The sequence below is a fragment of the Acipenser ruthenus genome, chromosome 14 (genome assembly GCF_902713425.1).
Source record: "Acipenser ruthenus chromosome 14, fAciRut3.2 maternal haplotype, whole genome shotgun sequence".
NCBI classification, from domain to species: domain Eukaryota; kingdom Metazoa; phylum Chordata; class Actinopteri; order Acipenseriformes; family Acipenseridae; genus Acipenser; species Acipenser ruthenus.
In genome coordinates, this window is record NC_081202.1 from 23,605,324 (window position 1) to 23,629,976 (window position 24,653).

At 36.4% G+C, this 24,653-nt stretch overlaps 1 protein-coding gene across 4 annotated transcripts in view; it reads right to left on the reverse strand.

The window, feature by feature from the left end:
• Positions 1–6,749: 6,749 nt before the first annotated feature.
• LOC117419736 (lamin-B2-like) overlaps positions 6,750–24,653 on the reverse strand; it is a 47,405-nt gene continuing 29,501 nt past the window's right edge. Inside the window, exons 8-17 of one of the 4 annotated variants that reach the window (XM_058986168.1) lie at positions 21,772–21,890; positions 20,409–20,590; positions 19,795–19,990; positions 18,247–18,433; positions 17,569–17,688; positions 16,860–17,098; positions 16,200–16,372; positions 15,675–15,760; positions 9,530–9,707; positions 7,583–7,720 (exon numbers count right to left, since the gene is read on the reverse strand). In XM_058986168.1, the coding sequence (XP_058842151.1) occupies positions 9,558–9,707; positions 15,675–15,760; positions 16,200–16,372; positions 16,860–17,098; positions 17,569–17,688; positions 18,247–18,433; positions 19,795–19,990; positions 20,409–20,590; positions 21,772–21,890 (1,452 nt within the window). In that variant the 3' untranslated portion in view covers positions 7,583–7,720; positions 9,530–9,557. Of the gene's footprint in view, positions 7,721–9,529; positions 9,708–15,674; positions 15,761–16,199; positions 16,373–16,859; positions 17,099–17,568; positions 17,689–18,246; positions 18,434–19,794; positions 19,991–20,408; positions 20,591–21,771; positions 21,891–24,653 lie in introns of those variants that run through there. The other 3 variants (XM_058986167.1, XM_058986170.1, XM_058986169.1) reach the window with 3 other exon arrangements.

Here is a 24,653-nt window from a genome sequence, read left to right on the forward strand (position 1 = left end):
GACATTAGTTCCCAATTTGCAAAGCAGGAATTTACAGCAAGGATTTTCAAATACATTCAAGCTATACATTACCTTTTAGATCACCTTTCAGTTATAAAAGGAAACTATTGTAGGTATTGTACAAAAGGAAAGAAAAGAGTTGGTTTATAGTAATTTAAAATAAAATCTATTTAAAACACACTTAATTAGCTTAAGGTCGAATCATTTCTTACACATTTGCATAACTGTTGAAATATGTCTTAAGGTACAAGATCATAGAGGAGCATCTTTTCAATGTTCATCCGCTGTTACTGCAGGCCCCCAGTGCTCTCTCAACATAGAAATGAAAAGGTTAGCAGCATAATCATATGGGAAGCAAATAACAGTGAAGCTATATAAAGTATATAGTTCAAAACTGTAGTGGCCCAAAAAAAAGAATAAAAGAAAAGTGAAAACTATATCTGTTCTAAAACTGGCTAGTATACACAGGGACAACATTCTTTAGAGAATGCAGAAGGGAAATGCAATTTAGTTTTACATTTATTTTTGCTGTGCTTGGAGTTTAAAGTAGTCGATGTCAACAGTGAAAGGATTGTGTATGTATCAGTGGTTCCTGAAGGACATTTTTAACATAATGTTTTATTTTCTTAACAATACACCACTACGCCAATCATTTTTTTCTGCATTCCTAAAAGTTTAACATTTTCAAAAACACATGCCAACCCCACCACCAGGCTGCTTTTTCAAATCAAAATCTCACAGACTCAAATTTAAATGTGTACATTTTAACATATGCTTGAGAACTCAATTGAACAAAACTCAATTAAACAAGAATTGATGCTTCTGTGATTTTGACATTAGCACTATCAGAATAGATTAGCATTGTTATCAGAGAGGAGAGGAACAGATGTGTATCATTTAAATAATTTACGCAAGAAAGGCTTTGTAACAAGATGTCTGTGGAACACAGAATTCAGTTTCATCTTGGTATGTCACTCAAATGGTACTTGGGTTGATGTCCCTCAACAGAACCTCATGCTATATTAATTGAAACCTCAAACAAAATTAGTTCACCCAAAGGAAGAATGGTTTCTGGTAGAACAGTTACGTCCAAGCAAGCCAAATATTATTTTTTATAGAGAAATTTGAACTGAGCAAACATAATCCAGAGAACCTTAAATATAATACATTAGTGACCGATATGTAGAAAAATATATACTGGAATATATGTGCTGGTGTTACATGAGTTTAAACCAAGTCTAATGTAACCTACAGCACAACACACTTTTTTCAATGAATGAATGAGTGCCAATTCTTCCATGTTACCGGTAATTTACAAATCCCATCTGCCAATTACTTGTCTAGTTTACCCAAGCTTGTATTTAGGCATGTTTCTTTTAAAAAACTTGGCTGGTTTCACACACCCTAATTAGCACTAATCTTGGTCTACCTAATTTTACTTTAAGGTAACCCACTACTTTTGCTATTCAGTGTCTGTGAAACCAGTCATTAGTGCAATAATGTATAATTTATTTATATTGCAAACCTTAGTACTTTAAATCTGTATTAATCCCTCTGGTGTTACTCCCAAGGGCAATTTATTGTCCTTATCAATATCACTAAGCAACTAGGGTGCCTAAAACTACAAAAAAAAACTACAAAAAAAAAAACAGCAGTGTGCACACACAAATGATGCTATAGAAAGTTATTGCATGCTCATACAATAATACATATAAAAACAATATGTAAGCTGAAAGCTTGCATAGATAAAACAATATAATGCAAAGAGGTCCATAATAGAGCATGTTGATAAATTAAATCCAGTTGTATTAAGAACTGCATCAGAAACTACTTAGTATTATTTTATCAAGGTGTTTACAGCAAAATTAAATGCAACTCCAAATGTTAATTCGCTTTGCATCCAAATATGGACCTTAAGCTCAAAGACATTTAATCTTAGCAGTGTCTTTGAGGCGAAATCATGTCATTGTCAGGCTTAGTAAATTGTATGTAATCCTGAAACCCTTTTGCAAAGTGTTAACTCATGAAGAATTTCAGTACTGTTTTTAATCAGTTAAATAAGGTTTGCTAATCTGCTGTTGTTAAAAAAAAAAAAAAAAAAAAAAAAAAAAAACAATCTTTCATTAACTAATTGGTTGAAGCATCATATTTTATTTTTTTACGAAAAAGAATGCACACAGATATATTGGTCAAAAAGTCCAATATGTGGGGAAATTACACTACAGTCACCGCACTAGTATTGCACCTCTGCCATTTTGAAACGCCCATCGAGTAAGCTTGTCAGAATGTTACCTAATGTTAAGCGCTCTCGGCGTGCAGGTCGGTCAATAGAAAGCCCTACGTAACGCTCTGGAGTGCTTTGCATATTGAACACACTCCTGGTTTCAGGCGCAATGAAGGGTTCATGGAGGATCGTTTATGACTTCAGTTACTCATCTATTTTCCAGAATAAGGTGCTCTGCCTCTGTCCCAGCTGTTGCTGGCTGGTGTAGATTGATATTACTTTCTCAACTACACCATATAAACACAGATTGATGCTGTTCTGTGGGACTTTCTGCAACCAGATATGTAATGCTGCCCTGCACATCAAGTACCTTTGTTTTGCATACAGTATCATACCAATGCAGTAAGAACAGATAAAGAATGTCAAAGTTTGTTTATACAAAATGTCAGCTTCTCACACCTACTCTTTAAGGCTTTGCTGATGGTATATGATGTAAATATATACAAGCAACTTTTCTTTTATTACTTTCATGAGGTAAGAATTGTTAAGAGAACTCTAGGGTATTGCCATCATTCCAGTTGTTAAAATGGTATCATTGTTGTTTCTATGAAGACATTTTCAAAAAATATATACATTTTCAACTTCTTCTTCACCTGACACGTAGTAAATTAAATAGGGATTTATCTGAGCTAAATAACACATTTCTTTCAGTCTGGTTGTCCTTAAACAAGTGGTCAAAATTTCAACAGGCTTATGCGCCCCTTGGTGGCTAATGTAACAAGTTCTAGAGACCAGCACAAAAGGCTATGCAGTATTATTATTATTATTATTATTATTATTCATTTCTTAGCAGACGCCCTTATAGTATAGAGTATTGGGTAACATTGATGGTTAAAATCCCTTCAACTTGGCTATTTATGTTCCTGAACTGTTTTTGTTTGTTTGTTTGTTTGTTTTTTGGTCAGCATACCTTTCCATTTACCATTCAGTTTTTTTTTTTGCTATTAGGGCTCCCAAAACAATGTTATAGTTAAACAACTAATGTACTTGTTTTTGCTATGTGTGTTTGTTCTAACTATAGTGATGTACTGTTTACTGCTTTTATAGTTTTTCAACACATGCACACATATTTCACAATGCTCAACCTACAAGGTGGTTAATATAATATACAGTTTCATATTCATATAAATAGCATTTGTATATTTATACCTTAATTATCACTTCTCAACAGATGAATGAAAACTAGAATATACAAAGGATTTCTCATAAACTGTTGATTCAGGGATTGACAATTAGAAATGCATGCACACATTCTCTCTCTCTCTCTCTCTCTCTCTCTCTCTCTCTCTCTCTCTCTCTCAAATTCAAATTCAAATTCAAATTCAAATTGCTTTATTGGCATGACTAATACATAGTATTGCCAAAGCAATGATGACAAATTTTCATCTTTTACATAAAACATTAACATTTAAAACATGTTAACAAGTAAATATTATAACAAAAAGCAAGTAAAACAAAAGTAACAGTATATATAAACAAACCACAACAATAATAATGATGACAACAGTCATTTATATTATTTTCTCCTACCTCCCTGTGTGAGGAGCCTTAGTGTTCACGCTCTGTCCCTCAGGCTGTGACAGGCGCATGTGTACTGGGCTGCCACTTCTATACAGCTTGTCTGGTCTCCGAGGAGGATGGGGAGTTTTTCTGGTTCTGGCAGGTCTGGGAATTCTGTGCAGAGATGTTTTATTTTCGGGAAGAAGGCTTCTCTTATTTTATTATATTTTGTGCACTGCAGTAAAAAGTGTATCTCTGTCTCAACCTGATTGTGCTGACAGTGATCACACAGCCTGTCCTCTTTGGGCAGCCATGTCTGCCTGTGTCGGCCCTTCTCGATGGCCAGGCTGTGTTCACTGAGCTTGTACTTTGTTAAAGTCTGTCTCTGTTTACTGTCTTTCACCTTGGTCAGGTATTCAGCCAGGGTGTAGTGTCTTTTTAGGGCCCGATAGCATTCTAATTTGTGTTTTCAATTTGAGTTTATGTTGACTCAGAAATGTCTTCATCTAGACAATGTGGGGAAGCTATAAAAAAGGCCAACAAGATGCTCGGATATATTGTGAGAAGTGTTGAATTTAAATCAAGGGAAGTAATGTTAAAACTTTACAATGCATTAGTAAGACCTCACCTAGAATACTGTGTTCAGTTCTGGTCACCTCATTACAAAAAGGATATTGATGCTCTAGAAAGAGTGCAAAGAAGAGCAACCAGAATTATCCCGGGTTTAAAAGGCATGTCGTATGCAGACAGGTTAAAAGAATTGAATCCATTCAGTCTTGAACAAAGAAGACTACGCGGCGATCTGATTCAAACATTCAAAATCCTAAAAGGTAAAGACAATGTCGACCCAGGGGACTTTTTCGACCTGAAAAAAGAAACAAGGACCAGGGGTCACAAATGGAAATTAGATAAAGGGGCATTCAGAACAGAAAATAGGAGGCACTTTTTTACACAGAGAATTATGAGGGTCTGGAACCAACTCCCCAGTAATGTTGTTGAAGCTGACACCCTGGGATCCTTCAAGAAGCTGCTTGATGAGATTTTGGGATCAATAAGCTACTAACAACCAAACAAGCAAGATGGGCTGAATGGCCTCCTCTCGTTTGTAAACTTTCTTATGTTCTTATGTTCTTAAAACATTTCCTCGTCATAGTATGGGGATTCTGAGGGGGGACTATATACTGCACATAGGAAGATCTCATTTTGACCTGCGACAACATCTCTGCTAATTGTTAGCCACATGTGTGACTGTTTTTTTATGTGCTGTACAGAATTGGTGAGCTCTGCTTTGTACCAACTTATTATCCCCCCAGAGTGTCTGCTGTGCCTGACTGTGCTGTGTTTCAGGGACAGCACTATGATCTCCCAGTAGCCTGAGGGACAGTGAGTGGACATGTCTGCCCTGTACCATGCTTCCTGTAGAAAAATCACATCTATATCTTTAATACTATTTACAAACTCTGGGGCTGTGCTCTTCAGCCCGAATGCTGAGGAACTCAGTCCCTGGATGTTATTGATAAAGCTTTCATCTTTTAGAATTACTGTACACCTATTCTCTCTCTCTCTCTCTGACACAGAATAAAGCTGTACAAAATCTGTGGACGCGCAGAAATAGTAAAAAAAAAAAATAAATAAAAAATAAAGGTTTGGTTTGGTTTTATTTCCTGGTAAGAACCATTTATCAAGATGACCTCTGGATGGCAGTAGTTGTGCACGAAAAATGTTGTCCAATGTTTTTAAAATAAACCAATTTGGAGTCCCAATCAATTATTTATTCAGGATTATTTATTCTATATAGCTGCGATATATAAGGCATGTAGGTACCAAGGAATATCCGTAGAATATCATAATGCAACATATCTCTTCATGGTTCTAATACTTACATTCAAAGCTCTTAATAAAACCTGTGTAAAAAAAAGCTAGTCTATCACACATGCTACTCAGTTTAAATCAAAATATATTAATACAAGTACAAATCTTTACATACTTTTACACTATATATATATATATATATATATATATATATATATATATATATATATATATATATATAGTGTAGTGTAAAATCATGCATATATTAATCTAAATACATGTATTTATCTAAAATCATGACATTTATGTTAAATAATATTAAATAAACACAAAATACATACAGAGCGAATCAAAAACACAACCTTACTTGAAACAATCAAGGGCAGAAAAACTTGATTCATTGCAGACCAGACCTTTGCACTTTTAACCATTTTAGTCAATCACCAAGAAGTCAGTTTTTTTTGTTTCGTTCATATAAAAACAATATATAGAAATATCACAAAATAATGTAAGGTTTACATATCATAATTAGTGATAGAATCCAAGATTCTTTCTTTTAAAAAAATAACAAAGTACAAGACTCAAATGGTCCGGATTTAAAAGTAGAGTTTTACATTTTAACCTCTGTTACACTGAGCCTACAGTTAAACATTCTTATCCATTTGTCACTTGTATGAGAAGAACATGGGTACTTCAAGTAAGATATGATTGCAGTGTGTTTCAGTTTTGTGACCACTAGCCTATTGGACTGTCTAGCGGCCAAAGATTAATGACTGGGAAATTCCTATCAAATACATTGTCTTCAATAATAAACACTAAAATGTACCAGTATTGATTGCACACTATGCACTGAAGGATGAATATATACATCTAAAAAATGTAATAATGTAACACTGTTACAGACAAAATCTAATGCAAAGAAGGGGACCAAAGCACCCATCCTGAAACAGCATGTTTAATACAGCACAAAATTAATTGTGCATCTGTTTATTATACAATGATCATCATCATGTATTACTGTTTCAATTAACTGGTGCATCACCACAGTTGTCATTTCCACACTGCCCTCATTACAGAAATAGCACTTTGCTTGTTCATAGAATGCCTCAACAAATCCATGAGTGCTGAAACAGTGATAACAACAATCTAGAAGTTTCATTAATACCAAACTTTATTTAAAAACACACACAAAAAAACAACAGGTCTTTGCTCATGACTTTGTAAACATTGTCCAGAGATTCAATTAGACCGTTAAGAAGAAAAAAAAAAAAAACATTAAAAAGTTCCATTAAAACAAAACAATGTAATTATCAAGGCTGCAAAAAAAGGTATTAAATTAACAATTAAAAAAACTAGAACCAAACCAAGGCCACTCAGGCACTGTTGTGTTGTTTGCGCCTATTTTTTTTCTACTTTTAATTGAAGAGAACACCTTGAAATATGCAACACAATGCATTAAACAATAGAGATAAGGGAGCAGTCATTTTTTTAGTGTAGCGTAACATATAATTGGATTTAGATAAATAAGAAAAATGAATTAAACATTAGAAACATGCGATACCTGCAGCATTCATAATAAAGACAGGGACATAAAACAGAACTCAAGTGTTAAGAAGAAAATGTCATTTTTACCCTTAATTATATCATTTTGCATTTAAAGTGCTCAAAAAGAGATCGGTACTTCACAAAGATGTAGCTGATCTGAAGAACATAATTTAGATATTTTATTTAACATCATGTAATTAAAGAAACTACAAAATGATACTGGAAAAGTCTACCGGAAGCCATAATAGTAGTACAGTATTTCATGTTAGATTTCGAAATGTCACATTTCTTTTATTTTTGTCATTTTTTCATTAAGTATATGGAAAACTACAAAGCAGTGTTTTTTTTTAACAAGCTTAATGACTACACATTAACATAAACTTATAAATCAATGGCATTTTCGCTTTCTCCAGAACTAGGTACAGTTCAGCAGGTTTTTCTGCTAGAAGTTAGACGGCTTGGTGAGAGAGGTGCCTGGCTAGACAGCTTGATGTTGTACGAGGCGTTGGCGTAGTATCTCTGCAGTGGGGAGGCAAAGGGAGTGGGGTGCCCCAAGTACATTACTCCACCTAGACTGGGCTACAAGAACAAAAGGGAAAGGATTGTTAGAATTGTAATTGCCATCACTCTTTTTGCTAAATTAGCATAGTACATATGCACACTGTAATTCCCATGCTACAATGTTTAGTCAGAAACAATGCATTACCTTAGTAAACCATGGTTTTTATAATACATTTCTGTGATTTACTATGCCTACCTGTGCTTTACCAAGATCTCATTCTGCTTTTACTCTGTACTTGGAGTTTGTTATTCTTTCTGAATATGAAGTCAATACATTTTATTGAGAATATCTCTCTGATACCAGCAATTTGCATAATATTAAAGTCTACCTCAACTTGCATCTTTCAACGTGTGACTCCATTTACAAAAACACACCTGTATTACATATTGTGACCTCGTCTGGGAAAACCTAGTCAAAGTTGTGGCAAAGGGATTTGTCCTGCACCCAGTTCTGGTTATTAGAACTATCATTACCAAAATTATCTGGTGCTGGCTGGCTGTTGCAAAGTGTGCTTTGAACCTACTTGAGCTTGTACAGGAATTTTACAACCTGTATTAGGTCTCTCTGGTGTCAGTAGATCTTCAATTGAATGATGTAGGGAAATATAAGTATGGTGGTGTTAAGCATGGGCCTATTTTCCAACGCTTTTTCAGTTTAGATTGTACTTGGCCTGCATCAGGAAAGGTACAGGCTAAGTAGAATCTATTCAACCAACACTGCAATATCTTAGTTAAAAACAAAACACACTACAAATGTTTACCTGCATACAAAGTAATAGATCAAATAAATCACTACAGATAAGAGATAATGTATCAGTAGTAAAGAGCAGTTGGCAGAACATAACAAAAAGTGTTTCCTTACTTTTGACTTCACTTTCTTGAGACTGATAGCTTTGTTGATTTTTATATGTTTAGCCCCTTAAACACTCTGAAATGTGTCAACGTGAACAGTAACTCAAACACTGACTGTAGGTAGAGCACAAACTGTACTGACCATAATAATGCATAGGAATTCTCCAGAATGGATATTTTGAATTGTGTTCCTACACAAACCTGGTTAGCCCCCCCCCCCCCCCCGGATCAGGAAAGCGCAACATCAATTCATTGATCATTGAACGAACCGAGTGGAAAAATATAATGTGGTCTGAAAAATCAGCCTCTGCGTTGCTAAATACTGATGACAGTTAGAGTACAGAGACAGCTTCATGGAGAACTGCACCTGTTACTAAGCCAGCGGTACAGAACATGCATGGACTTGAAATACTGTTCCTTTGAAGCGTCTTTAAAGTCTGTGCATATCTGAGTATATCAAGCTTACCAATTAAAGTTACACCTTACCCTGGATTCAAGGCATACACTACTCATTGTGACAGAACTGTTTGCAGCTGGTTTGAGACGAACAATGTACACTTCTTGATAACCACTATGGCAACTAATCAACAGCTAGAAAATGTGCTTTACAAATTGTACACAATGATGTCAAAATAAACTCCTCTGTATGAAAACTATGCTGATTTAAACATATTTGTCCCATGTTATTGATCATTTGGATTTGCTGGTTTATGAAAATGGTTCACCAACTGCTTCAAATTTTATTCCAAAACTGCACAACAACAATCACAGCAGAAAACAAAACACTGCAGCTAACTAATTCAGTGATTTAGACACTGGTCCACTCACTCACATAGATTGATCAATAAACAAGGTAGATTGATGGATGTCATGCTGCTATATAGTACTTTATATGTACATGGTCATTGCATCACCTCACTATAAAATAACATTGCCACTGTAACCATTTGAAAGATTTTAAGTCATATATCTGACCTTGCCTAGGCTATGTCCCGTTTACTCCTCACCATGAGGCCACCGGGGGTGGGCGGGGCATCGGGGGCTGAAAAGCCAAGTAGTGCAGTGATTGGAGCAGATGAAGCCCCACCCTGTGCTGCTGGCCAGGGGAGGAAAAGGACCCAGGGAGATGGAGTTTCAGGGTGTCCGATCTACCCTGGGATAAAACAATGGGAGAAGCATTAGGGATAAGTCAATTCTGGTTGTGGCACAAACGGGTCTCCAACTCTAGGCACATTGTAGAAAGGGAGATATCTGCAGCTGTTTAAGACTGGGGTTCTAGTATTCAGTGATGGCAGTTTAAAAGTTTTAACCCCTTAAACATGATTTTCTGTGACTTTGATAGCTCAGTTGGCAGGTGCTTTCTTTTCTCGGTAATTAAAAAATGACTGTCCTCAAGAACTGTCTTAAAAGTGATGACTATGGGTCAACCTCACAATTTCCCTGATGTCATTTTCACTGTAGAATGGTCATCAATTGCTCTAAATTTCTTGTTACATTAAAATCGCCCTAGTTACCAGTGGCCCATATGCATTATTGTGCTTCTGTGCATGTGTGCAGAATTGGTAGGTTTAGATAGCTTTCCCAAATTGTATTGGCCTTCATAAATAACTGGGACCTCCTGTGGGCTGTCAATCAACAACAGGGGAATGGAGCTTTAAGTCATGTTCAAGTCAAGATCAAATGAGATCAGTGGTTGTAATGGAATTTATAAAGCATTCTACGGGACTGAATTGAGATTTTAAAACCAGTTGTACATCATCCATCATCACTGGCAGCCAGAGCTCATCAAAAGCAACATGCTGTCACTACACACCACAGACTCTAACCTTATATTCTGTTTCTGCACAATTATACAACTAAGAAAAAAAAATGGGTTTGATTAAATGTCTGTTTCTTGACAGGATAATTTATGGGATGCAAATTTTGTATACACAATAAACAGTAGCCAACTGGACTCCAGCATGCAGTTGTGTCAGTCAATTTGTGACAGAGACAATCCACATTCACAAATACCACCACGCTGTTCATCTTATAATGTTACATCCCTGTAGGATTTGTGACAAACGTGGATGTCAGTGTTGAACCCCTTGAAACTATTTAGCCACATACTGTAGAGTGTGCAGCTGAAAGTGGCTTCAGGTGACCTACTGGGTTTAAGGAGTGCTAGTCAAAGTTTTAAAATCCATGTTTTACCTCTTGTTTGCACTATGACCTCTTATTATCATGTGTCCCTGTGACAGACAGAATGATTCTTGGTGATAAATCTCCCTCCCGACCCGTGAGGGCGCTGTGTAAAGGGAGCAGAGTGCCCTGGACTGGGTGGCCAAACAATTCATTCCCAGGGTTAGACGGAAGTTGGCCATCTAGAAAGGGGGCAGAGCTACGGTACACTAAATCATCGACCCGGAAGGGAAACGATGTGGCAGCCGCGGATTGGAGGAGCGGTTGCACTCGTTAACCAAGGGGTCTTGATTGACGGTACAAAAGGGGATGTAGCGAAGTGATCTGTTCCTTTGAATGGTTAATGCTGAACCGGAAGGAAAACTCGTATTGTTATCGTGAGTGTTTTGTTTGTTTGTCATGTGTAAAAAATTGTTTGTTTGTTATTAGGACGATCCGGAGCTGTCGCCAAAGGCCAGCACTTACCCGGACATCACTGCACCACTGTTCACGAATAACTGTATTTACACCACGAGCACTACAGCACTCTCTGTGGACTTGTGTTTGTGTTACGTGTGGGTGTTTAAGATCGGGACTATTATTACAGGACCAAACCATGATTTAAAATGGAGCAATAATGCCACTGTATTCTCATTAGTATTTACAGTGTTTTTGTCAGACTTTGGAATATACAAATAAAACACTATTGCACCTGGATTATCATTGTCTGTTTATTAATCACTGCAGCACTCCTGCACCTGCACACTCTTAACCACTTTGCCACAGTCCCCCTTTTCTTCTTTTGAAGGTCTTTTGGTTCTGAACTGCAGCAAATGTACCAGTAGTTGATGTACAGTTTTGGATTAACATAAAAAATCAAGTGATGATCCAAAAGGTTCCATATAAAAGGTGAACCAGTAATATTAATAAAACAATTACAATATTGGTTACCACTCCTTTAACAGTCTGTTTTCTGTCTTACTGACACAAGTAGTTTATATATTCAGCCATTGTTCAGTACAAAAACCTACTTTTTAAAATATATACTGTATCTTGTTGCTAACAAGTAATCACAGCCAGTAAAGCAAGCTTTGCCATTAAATCAAATAAAATTGATACCCTGTGCTTGTAATTTTTTTAAACCTACAGAATGGAAAAACTATTACTCAATTCACAAACAAACCACTTAGTCGTATCTAATAGGATCTATAATAATTAGCTTTCACTTACAGTCCGAAGGCTTTATCATTGGTACTGTTTTGTGTTTAAGTTTCTTAAAGGATTGGTGTCTTGTTATTTAACTGCTCTGGTTAATAGGTATGATACCAACTATAATCTGCGTTCCTGTGATTCTGCCAACCTGGTTGTTCCAAAATGTCTTTTGCCTATCGGCTCCCAAAAACTTTTAACTCTTTTAACCATGCTATAAGGAGTAGATTTGATAGTGTCTTTTTGAAATGTTTTAAATATGATCTCTGTAAATTGTTTAGGGCCTCTTGTAAATGTTTTGATCCTGATTAAGGATCCGCACATGTTTGGGTGAATGTCCTTTGCTTATGACTCCTAAAATGATTAAATCAGTACCACATATGCTATTGTGTTGTTTTATTGTATATGTTTGTTGACAGGATGCCCTTGTAAATGAGATCTAGGTCTCAATGGGTTAAATTCCTGTATAAAAAAATAAATAAAAAAAATGGCACAGGACAGAACACCAGACCTGGTTAACAGACAAGCAAAAGAGAAGTGTTTGAACTGGAGAGGGAACTTGGTTAAGAAGAACAAAGATTAGACTTGTACTACTAATTTGCAGGAATCTCATGAACAACTTTGTCAGTGAATTTGAAAGCATGGGGTGAGATCTTGGAGGCAGTCAAAGTCTTAAATGAATGCCAGTATAATCTCAGTCAACAACTGAGATTTCTAATATCGATTACCGGTGACTCGTTTATTTATTTTTTATAACACTAACTGATCTAGTGTCCGAAAATACAGTTTTAATAATACATTTTTATTGACAAACTATCCAAAAGGAATCCAGGGTAAATTAAAATCCCTCCTGGGAATATCAGTTATTGGCTTCTGAAATGTTTAGCATCTATAATTCTGAACCTTTATCAAAAAATGAATACACTATACCAAAAATGTATTTGTAGGTATTGACAAAATTCCACATGTTTTATATTAATGCTGTATTTAAAAAAAAAAATGTTCCCCCTAAAACAGACAAAAATGCATGCCATATTTTACATAGATGCCAACAAGATTTTACTTATAATTTTTATTTCAGTATTTGAAAGCAATAGATGTATTGTAATAAATGCCAGAAGCAGCACTGGCTCTAATATGTCCTTGAATTGAATGACACACACTGATAATCCTCCAATCTAATTAGTATTGTCCCTAAGGTACAGTAAGGGTAAATGTAATTTCAGGTGCAATTTATTATGCCCTTCAGTAATACATTTTTTAATCTGTACCAGGCTTGTCAATAGACTGTAAAAGCTGTGTACCTTGGGGTCGGGAGACCAGTTTCCTCCTCTTGTAAGACCCTGCTGTAACACATCATAAATATGTTGTCTCAGAGATACAACAGAAATAAAATCATAAAAAACAGTGAGTGTGTGTGGGGGTTTTCACACTAGGAAAGCACACTTCAGTCAAGTTGTTTTCTGAATATGGCTTTTTCATGAATTCGGCATATTAAATGGCATACAAGCACTAGAAGTTTCAAAAAGTAGGCTACCAATTAGAAATGATATTGGTGAGTACTCCCAAGAAGAATTTTACATGAATGTAACAAAAAGTCACTTATCTTCCTTTCATTTGATTTTTAATTAAAGTGATTGCAGATAGCAAAACAAATTCCATAAATGTTAACTGTTAGGGCACTGCTATTCTTTATATAGGTCTCAGATGTTACAGTAAACATGTATTTTATTTTAAAACACATGTACTCCACTTGGGTAAAGAAATCTCAGTTTGCAAGCCATGCTTTCAAATAGTGTTACACTTGATTGGTTATTTCACTTCAACTGCTTCCCCTGTTGACTGACATTCTTTCAGCCAGTAACATGCTTTGACCCAGATGACCTGCTGGGATAAAATGTCCCAGGAAGTGCAAGTATAACAGACTTCCTGTGAATAAAGCATAGAAATGGAGAACTTTCTTTATCCTAAAGATAATACAAATTTGTTAAAACAGATGCTTCTTCCAGAATGGCACATTTGTGATATGTGTAGTTATTGGAAGTGCAAAGCAGGTATGGTTTATGAAACTGTTTTTTAGCAACAATTACTTCAAGTAGTTTTGACAACTTTTAAGCGGAGATGACTGAGACAAATCTGTGTCCCAAACACCAATTTTTCTAATATTTTTCTGAGACTGAAACCCGACTTTAGCCCATGAAAACCTACAACTTAAAGATTTAACACAAAACTTCAAAAACAATCAAATCTGGAAACTTAAAAACAATCAAATTTGAATGAGGTTCAAACTGAATGACTTGATGAATTCTTCATTGACATTCATTCTGCTTGTTGTCATACTTTACAGTGTAAAATGTCAGAATTAATGAACACAAATGACGCTTATTGATTGAGATGCTCTGGCCCAGTTCCAGCCCATTATCTATCATGAATCACTGCATGGCACAGAAACTAATCCCTTCCTAATCTGATTTGGACTGTAAAACATTTCCATTAGCAAGTTCCTGGGTTGACCTTATTCTTGAACATGTTTCCTTTTGTTGTTTTTTTAAAAGAGACTGCCTCTTTATTATATAGTTAAATTAACGTCTTATTGTCTGTTAACCCTTTAATGTAAATTCATTTTTACTTTCAAAGGCAATAATATAGGAATTATTTTCCAGATTCTTAAATAGATCAACCAACCAAATGTATTTTTTGAGCAAACTATAATTATTTATTTTTTTATGTCCTATGTGTCTGTTTTATCAGTAACAATAATTGTATATGTTTTAAAGCTATACCTGCATTGCGGTAAAGCGGTATTTTCTACCCTCTTTGTATATGTAGTTGCCCCTGTGTTTATTTTATTATGATTTAAATGTACTGCTTTGTGTTTATTTTAAACACTGTTTCATTGTTATTATTGTTTTACAGACTGGATGGGGTTAAAATGCCCCATCCAGATAAAATCGTGAGAATGCATGGTCAGCAGTGAGTGATCATTGACAAACTGGCTGTTGACCATGCATATGAGAAAGCCTGTGCAGAATGTGGTCGAGGGATAAACTAGGTAACCAGTTAATCCCTCAGCCACAATATAAAAACAAGCAGCTTTCGGGCACTCGATGTTGGGTGTACACAGAGGAGGTACGTGAGAGAGAGAGAGAGAGAGAGAGAGAGAGAGAGAGAGAGAGAGAGAGAGAGAGAGAGAGAGAGAGAGAGAGTACGAATATAAAAGAATCTAAACAATTGCTACTCGTGCTGGATTTGGAACAGAACGATAGTCACTGTTCTGTGTTTTGTCTGTTAGTTTTGGCCACCGTGCGGTTTACTTTTGAAAAGTGTTTTTGTTTTATGTTGAATTATCGCTTCATACCCTGCAGTACTGCCTGTTGTGTGTCCATCATTTCCTGGTCTGACGTCACCACCAAGCCATCCGGGTCACAGTAGTACAGAATGTAGTATACAATATGAAAAGTGGTTTGCCTATATAGTACTGTTCACATCAAATGACATATTGTAAAGTTAACAAAGACAAAGTTGTGTCTGAAACAGTCACAGTGATGTACTATCCTGCCTCTTTTGTGTTTATATGTATTGTTTTACCATGTGTGGGTAGCTTCTCTTTACTGCCACTCTACACCTACTGCCTTACGCAACACATTTAGTGGAACCGATTTCAATAACTACCGCTGGTAGGGTGAAATCTGGAAAGCAGAAATAAATAGTCCATCCTGCCGCAGGCTAATGAAATGAGTAACACACTTACCCCTGCTGAGCGAGTAGGCCCTCTTTTGCTGCGTTCCCTTCCTGAGGCTGCACTCCTGCCACTGCTGCTCCCTGTACACAGATAACCTGGGGAAAGAGTTAACACTGTTCTTACATCAGGCACTTTCACATTCCCTTTCAGAGTAAGCACTAACTAGGGTTACACGCAGACATATGCCTTTCTTATATGTAACACTCAATACTTCAAATAATTATTGTATTTATTTAAACTGCATTATCAACAGAAGGAGGGCAACAGTATAGACAAATAATAACAATGGGTACTTTTAACACAGTGACTAACTATGTATCTTTAAAACTACAGTTTAACACAACATTACAATATTCAACCACCAGGTGTGCTGTTAACCATAATTAAAGGGGAGTTCAGATTTTTGGCCCAGCTTGTGGTATAGTAAGTATGATAGCTATTTGACCCAGCTCTAAATAGGTACCGAGGCATAATATCAAGAATGACCTATTTTCTACAGACTCCTTATAGTGTCACACCTATCCCCTCACTCACCGGCTGCTGGGTCTGGCCTGGTAGACTGTGACCGAGCCTGTCTGCACAGGCTGCTCCCGTCATTACCCATGGACAGTGGTCTGGGGGGTGCATAGGCAGGGTGTGTGGGAGAGCTGGTGCTCTGAACCCAGGGACTGCGAGGTGGGAATAGAGCAAGTGGAGCCTCCTTCTCCCTTCAAATTAATACAAAAAACACAGAATGTAACTAGTATTTAGTTATGTGAGCTGGGGTCTTCCTGGGAAAATGTTAAAACTCTGTTTTAACCTACTTTTTAAATATGCAGTAGCATGTTTTTCCTTTAACTCTGACTGCTAATATGTGCACAACATGTATTCTTCTTATTGCTTAGATTTACAATTTCCCAGCGTTGTCATCACATCCTAATGACTTGTTGCCTAGTGATCCATTGGTTAAAGAAAAGGGCTTGTTACCAGGAGGTTCCGGGTTCAATCCCAGTTCAACCACTGACTCACTGTGTGTGATCCTGAGCAAGTCACTTAACCTTGTGCTCCGACCTTTGGATGAGACGTAAAACCGAGGTCCTATTATAAGTGAATCTGCAGCAGCAGTTGTGATGCATAGTTCAGCCCCTCGTCTGTAAGTCGCTTTGGATAAAAGCGTCTGCTAAATGACTAAAATTATTATATAATGCCCTTTACCTTTTCAGTAAAACAGGTGGCTCCTCTTCTCTCTGGTTACTCTGGGTTCTTGAGTGTTTAGTACTAGGCAGGTCTACATGATTCCCAGCCGTCTCATATTCCACTTTCTCTGCTAGCTTACCATCGTTAGACAGTAAAGCTGAATGGCTTCTGGTCTGAACCTCTTCATCAGAGACAGGGTCTTGCCATGCTTGTTGTAACCTAACATTCCATCGAGCCGGTGTATACCAAGCTACTGCCTACAAAAAAAATCAAACATAGAATATGCTATAAAGAACAAAGACAACAGACACAGCTAACAGGAAGGAGGGGAAAGCAGTGTATTCTGTATATTAGTTTACAGTTAGCATTACATTTACACTTTTTTGATCACCTTTGGATTGTTTAAGCCTATTTTTCTGCCTGGTATTTAAAACTCATGTTGTTTTCTTGCAGAACACAATGAGCTGTCTTCATGTTGGATTTCTGCGCTCGACAGGGTCTGCTTGGACAAATAAGCAAACTTGGAAACAACAACCTCTGTTTATATTGTATATGCTAATTACAAGTATAGAATCTAGAAGGGAACGTGTACTAAATGTATACATGCTTAAGTATAAAGCTTTCCCTGACTTCATTTAGGAAAATTATTAAAACAACAATGGACTTCTTGTACGGACAGAAATTCCACTTGTATTACAGACTGGATGCTATATAATGAATCGCTAACCTGGCCATTTGGTCTGCAGAAGATGGTTGTACATTCTGGACCAGTCCCAAATCTATTTTGCTCTTTCCATAGAAAATCCTTTGGAGGTTTGTGAGAGACATTTGCTGCTGCTGACCACAGCTAAAATAAAAGAACAATAAAACACAAAATGAATTCAGATTGCAGTGTCACAAGGGCAAATCAAGATGTTTTTCAAAAAATAGTAAGGAAGCTCAATTTAAGGATGACGGTCTGTACTGTATGTCATGGTAAAGTAAAAGTTGCCATTATAATGATGAACACTAAAAAAACAAATCTTCTTCCTGAATAAACACATTTCAAGAAACAGCAGACATCACTCTATGTTTATGGGAGTGATGCCTGAGCATATATTTTGATCATGTAATAAAATGACATTGCAAGGTACAGTAGTTTAGCAATATATGATGGCCTTCAGAAAAGGCAACTGCATTTTAGTGACATCATTATACCCAGATTGTACAACTAACTTGTATTTTTCTCTTATCCTGATGATGGACTCAGAGCTAAATACACCTGACTACATTGCACTTACCTACTCAATAGGTTAAAGAATAGAGCCCAATGTCTTAAATATAAAGAGTCTCTTGATGTTAAACTTGTTGTATTTTGTGTGCTGATACAATCTATCAAATTGCAGAACCGTGTCAGCCTGCTTACTGTTACTGTGGCATCTGCCTTCATTCGTGTCCTTGGTGGGAATCTATACACTGCCACAGGATGGCCACCAACATTCTGCTGCAGGATGAATCCACCAATGTCCTCTTCAAGCTCAGGTGAACTGTTTACCAGCCTTACAAACCGTCCACTCTGATCGACTTCAGCTATTTCAATAATCCCAATGGCACTGCAATAGGGAGGGCAAATACATTATTGATCATGTTTCATGCATGTTCCTCCTGTATTATACAAAAACAAAAAAAAAATCATGTTGCGAGTGACCAGATGATATACAGTTGCAATCAAATGGCATGGTGGTTAGTACCCGACTGTTCTGATGTTAAACACTTTGATCTGCAAAGGGTTCGCACCCATTGGTAGACATTGTATGGCTGACAAAAAAACACAGTGAAACGCTCACCTTATTTAGTAAAATCAACAGAAATGTAGGAAGTTCCTTTTTCAAACTATACTGTAGTCTCTCACTGATGTCTAATGTGTGTCTGCAGTCAGCAATTGTTTTTTTCCCTCTGGAGAACAGCCGTTTCCAGTAACCATATTAAAGGTTCTCAGAAAGAGACGTTGTCACAGGATCTCACTAGTCACAACACTTACAGTATCTCTATTCATTTGACTGTAGTGTAGACCACAGATACAATATTGCCTGTATACCGTTGAGCAGGTTTAAGTGTATATTGCAGAGATTGACAGTCTGCAATGGTGGTATATAAGGAGGCTCTCTGACCAATCATATTAGAAGTAAGCAACATTTATTAAAGTAAGATGCTTGGATATGTGGCCAGATTTCCACCTTGGCCTGAAATAAGTCTGTTAAAAAGTAATTTAGCTATATGACTTGAATATTAATAACAGTTACAATATATACAAAAAAATACTCTCCCTGGCATAAATGTGACACAGAGGATGTCATTTTTCGTCATCTTTCAGTTTTTGAACACCACCACAATATTGCACTACTATAATATGATCCTATCATGACTTTACAAAATGATAGGTTGTAAAAGCTTCCCTTAGACCACAATAGCATCTGGGTCTGTGTCTAAAATGTGGTGCTCTGCTTTTGTGTCTTTAAAAATAAAAAAATAATAATTCTCCTACGAAAGGACAAGATTCAAGGGCAGAGCATATATATATATTTGAAAGAAAATAGCACATTCAAATACCCAATATCACCCACATACTTTGAAATGTTTAAAAGTGAACCACAAGATAAATTTGAAACACATGTTGACTACCCACCCAGCATGTGGGTTTTGCTAAGCTAGCACTTTCTAGTATTAACTGTTCTACATGGTGAACCTTGAAATAAGAACATAAAAACTGTTCTTGTCATTTTTCAAGCCCTGTCGAGTAAGGCTGCGCCACCAAGGAAACCTATTTATCCTTCTGTGTAAACTGTAACATATAGTAGGTAATATTTTAATTTCACTTACTCTTAATTGATAAGTCTGGATACCTGTCCTTAAATTAAGTGTCCCAATAAATTGTGAACATTTTTGTCAGAATGGACATGTTAGGTAAATTTACCTGGAGTTTGCATTTTGGTAGTCTTGTGCTGTGGAAGACCTGCTTTTGCTCTTACTAGGGGGTGCTGCTTCCTTCTTCAGCTCCCTGAACAAAGAGTTGAAATAATCCTTTCCTTGCCCCATAGAGGCTTTCCCCAGATCAAGGGAAGGTGGCACAGAAACAGCTCGCTTGGGACCCTCTGACTCTTCAAAGCTAACTATGAAAAGCAATCATTTTAATAATTTCAGTATTCACCCTACACTGAACTAACAAGGCAATGATCAAGACAATACAACCCCCCTCCCCCCCCCCAACAATTTTTTGGTCAACAATTCATGACCTTGTTTCAAACAGCTCCTTGATTGCCTGGAAAGGATAAGATGATCCATATGTTCCTGAACCTTGTATTTTGAAAATCCTGGACCCCTTTAAATGAGCTATAATATACACCTGAATCATTCTGAAAATTTGTGAACTGTGTGTAGCACTTTAAAACACCCTTTACCTATCCAAAGGTAGTTTAAAAGTACAGAATGCCCTAGAAATATGGTGATGCAGCCAATAGGCGTGTCAATTAATTCTTGAAAGTTGTGTATAAGAATACAATAAGAGACTGTCAATTTTGTAGCTCATACCCATTCCTTTTTCTTGCCTGCTTCTTTGTATCCCAGAAGAAGTGGCTGGTCTTCCTGGCTTAGGTGATATACACGCTGTATGGCTTGAGCTGAAGGCTGTCGGGTCAGGAGATGTGCACTGAGGCAGGTCCTCTGCCGTGTGGAGCCTCTCTGAGCTTAGGTGGGACTGGTTCTGTAAAAACCTATTGGGAAATGAAAAATAAAGAAGCAGTATTTCAAACGTCAACAAATTATTAATAACTGATATTATAAAATGGCCTATTCCAAAAGAAACAGACTGCTTGGAATCCTGTTTAGCCAATCAGAGTGCTCTGTTCACCCAAGCCATTTTATAATACCATTTTAGTGCAAGATAACAATTCTAAAATGAACTGGAAATAACTTTTTCACATTTTCTTAATATCATAGTATATGCTGCTGCTCTGTTTCCTGGACATGCTTGTAAATTAGAGCTTGTAGCTAATGCTATACCTTAAATCAATAAAGTGCACTAAGAATTACCCTTACAAACGGTTATAAAGTGACTTAAAAAGTAGTTGTGTAGCTACAGTACAGTACATAAAGAACTATTCTGGGTGCTTGGAGGGCACACAGGTTTGCTGATGGTAATAATGACTATTGGTTACTGTGGTGGCATCAAAATATATTAACCAGAAAAAACGGGTCAATGCATGATTAAACACTTTGACACCATTGAATATTCAATCTGGCAGTTTTAAATACATCCAAAGAAGGATTGTAATTTTCAAAAAAGCATTTGTCCTTTAACAATATTGATGGGTCACAAATGAAACTTTAAATCTACTACCTCGCATGTGAGGTATGAAAAACATACTGCAGCAACAACATCAACTAAAACAGTGGCAGGATTTAATGATGTTAGATACACTGAAATGCAGAGGGATACATTTCAGCAAATTTAATTCAGTGAGTAATTAATTTCATAAGATGTGGTTTCATAAGGTACATAATATATAATCTGGGGATGTGTTCTTGTCTTTGGTTTCACTTTGCACAATGCCAAGTTACATTTTTTCTCTATAAATGGGTTTGAAAGTCTGTGTCATATATTCACTAGCTCACATAAAACAACAGGGTAGTTAGTATTGACACCTGTGCCAACAGTGCCATTAACCTTTACCTGGTAGGATCTTATCCCACTGTATTTATTCTAACTAAGATGCTTAATTTTGTTTGCAGTGCTGTTTGAGAAACAATGACGTAAAACAGATGTGCTTGGGGTCACACTGCAAGTAATTGTGTGATAAAGGACGTGATACCAGTGTCTTCTGGTCCAAATACTCATTTCTATAAATTGTCGCCCCTTACTGTTAAAAGTATTTCCTAGAAGTTTACTTCTTACTTGTCTTTTTCTTCATCGACCACAGCCTTGAGAGAGTCAGGCTCTGTTTGTAGAGGTGCGTCCGCCTCCTGAGAGTCAGCAAGCTCTTTCATTTTGACCAGCAGCAGATCCTGCATTTCCTGTTAATAAAAGACAGTAGGTTTCCATGAGCTAAGGCAATGTCTCTTTTCCACTGAGGATTAGCAATATCTGGTGCTGTTTCTTCCATCTTCTATTGGGTTTTATTACTTTGCTACTTTGAAATAAATTACATCAGATATTTTTCCTTCTGGCTGCAACTGAGTAAAACTAAAGAAACTTTAGTCTAGAAGATATATATTTAGCTAATAAAGCTTGTTTTGAAGGGGATAGTTCATAAACTGTTTCTAATTAACTTATACTGGTAGGTTTTAGATTTTCACAAATGTTATGGTAAAAATGATTCATTTCAATCTTATCAATAAGTGTGGGTTTGCAGACATAGTAGTGGTTTTAAAATAAGAAAAGGAAAGTTTGAACAGGGGGAAGTGTTGGAACTTACAGTAAATGGAACTTAAAACAATGTTTTCAGCATGTTTCTGTGTTTCATTCTCTTTATTGTATTTTGCTCAATGTGGTTAGTAGGCCACAAAGAATTTTATTTACAATACATTCTTTGAGAAATGCCGGTGGTGTTTGGTGTATCAAAGAGACTTTTACATTTGTCTGGTCTGTGCAAATCTGTTTGGGATTATTTAGTCTGTTTTCAGCCTGGAACAGTACATATGGAGTGAGGAACATGTGCAAACCAGAAGTATATGAATCAGGAAAAATTAACCTTAAAAAAAAACTGGTAGCATCAGGACCAAAGAGAACAGCATCAAGAACTCTAGGTCAAACTGTCATTTTCTCAAAAAATGGTAATTTTATTCACAGGCTATATGCATCTATTATTTTGCCACTTGTGTTAGTTCATAATGAGCACCTATTAGACAACCTGTAACTTTTACGTGATACAGTTAAACAAACAATTTAATCCAGTGGCATCTACTTATTTTACAGCTAAGAGCCAATGTACAGCTATGGCCAAAAGTATTGCATCACCCTATAGAATTAACTAAATTTGCTTCATAAAGTTGAATGAAACCTGCTGAATAATGTTACATTAACATATTGAATTACATACTTCTTTGTAGTTTCCCATATACTTTACAGAAAACTGACAACAATTGAAAAATATGACATTTCAAAATCTGACATGAAATACTGTACAACTATTATGGCTTCCAATAGAATTTTGCAATATCATTTTGTAGTTTCTTTGATTACATGATGTTAAATAAAATATATAAATGATGTTCTAGGCAATGCAAAACTTTTGACCACAGCTGTATGTGGAACAACGATGATTTTAGACCCAACACCCATATCTATTGCAACCCCACCTCTCTCTCAGCAGGGAGGTCCCTACAGATGAAGCAGTTTGTTTATACAAGGGGCAGGGAAATATTTATGTAGCCAGTAAAGAAATCCAATGCAGCTACAGCCAAAGGACTGTTATTCTTGACCGAGTGACTCAGGTTTCACAGGACTGTTTTATTAGGGATTTAGTATGCGGTTGTGACACACTATAAGCCTGGGGCAGCAACTTTGCCTCTTCCAGACCATTTCACTGCAAGGATTTCTTCCAACCAGGACCTCAATTGTTTAATTGACCTTTAGCAGAGTTAATAAAATAATTAGGAGACTGGTTGGAACAAAGTTTGGAAGGTTTGGTAGAAGGCACCCAGGTCCAGGTATTTGTTGGTAGCTGTATGCAATCTATAGGAAGTTGAAAGAATGTTCTACCCATAAGGCACTGTGACGGGGAGCCCCACCCTATATATATTGTGCGCTATTTTTGTAATTTATTATTATTATTATTATTATTATTATTATTATTATTATTATTATTATTATTATTATTATTATTATTATTATTGTTGTTGTTGTTGTTAGTATTATTAGTATATATATATATTGTGTTTTGTGAGGACGGACAAAAGCCATCCGTCATTATTTACTATTTGAGACCACGAAAATGCTAGTCTCACAGTGTAGCTGGTGTGGATGGGGTTGAGTCCTCATCCCTGTAAAAGCTTGTGGGAATGTGACTGGAGCCTTAATAAGGTCATTGTTTAATAGGTAATTAAGGCTCCAGCCACAGATATAAAAGACCCACTCCCAGCTCATTATGAGAAGAGAGTGTCAGAGGTGAGACGTAAGTCTGTGGGAAAATAGAAATAAACAATTGCTACGTATGCTGGTTTCGCAACGAGGATACCACTTGTTTAGTGTTTGTTTGTTTGGCCAACACGCCTTTTGTTTTGTAGTGTCTTTTTTTGTTTAAACTGTTTGTTTTGTTTAATAAAAGCTGAGCACAGTAGCGTTTCATTGTTTTGGTTTTGTGTTCCTGGTCCGTGGAAATAAATCAAATCCTTTATCTAACCAACTAAGAACAAACTGTCCAAACAGAAAAATATTAAGGTAGATGTACTAAGATGGGCCAGTTGCAGTGCAAACATGCTGCAATTTGCATTTCTGTTGCAACAATTCGCAAAGTCTACATTTTGTCATATGTACTAAGAGAAAATATGTTAATAAAGAGAGCCACAATATACTAATTTAAATATTTGCTGTGTCATCTTAGCAAGATCTCTAGCATTGCGAGAGTCGTGCAACATTTTTTTAGATTTAGTAAAATCTAATGAATACCTAGCGCACTTTCTTTTTAATTTAGCTACCAGTAACACAACATAAATCATTGGTGTACATTGCAAATAAAAGATTATTTTAACTTGAAACTAAATTATTTTAGCATTTTTTTAATTATTATTATTATTATTAACTTGGCATACTTAGTAGCCTGGAGAATTAACACAAAA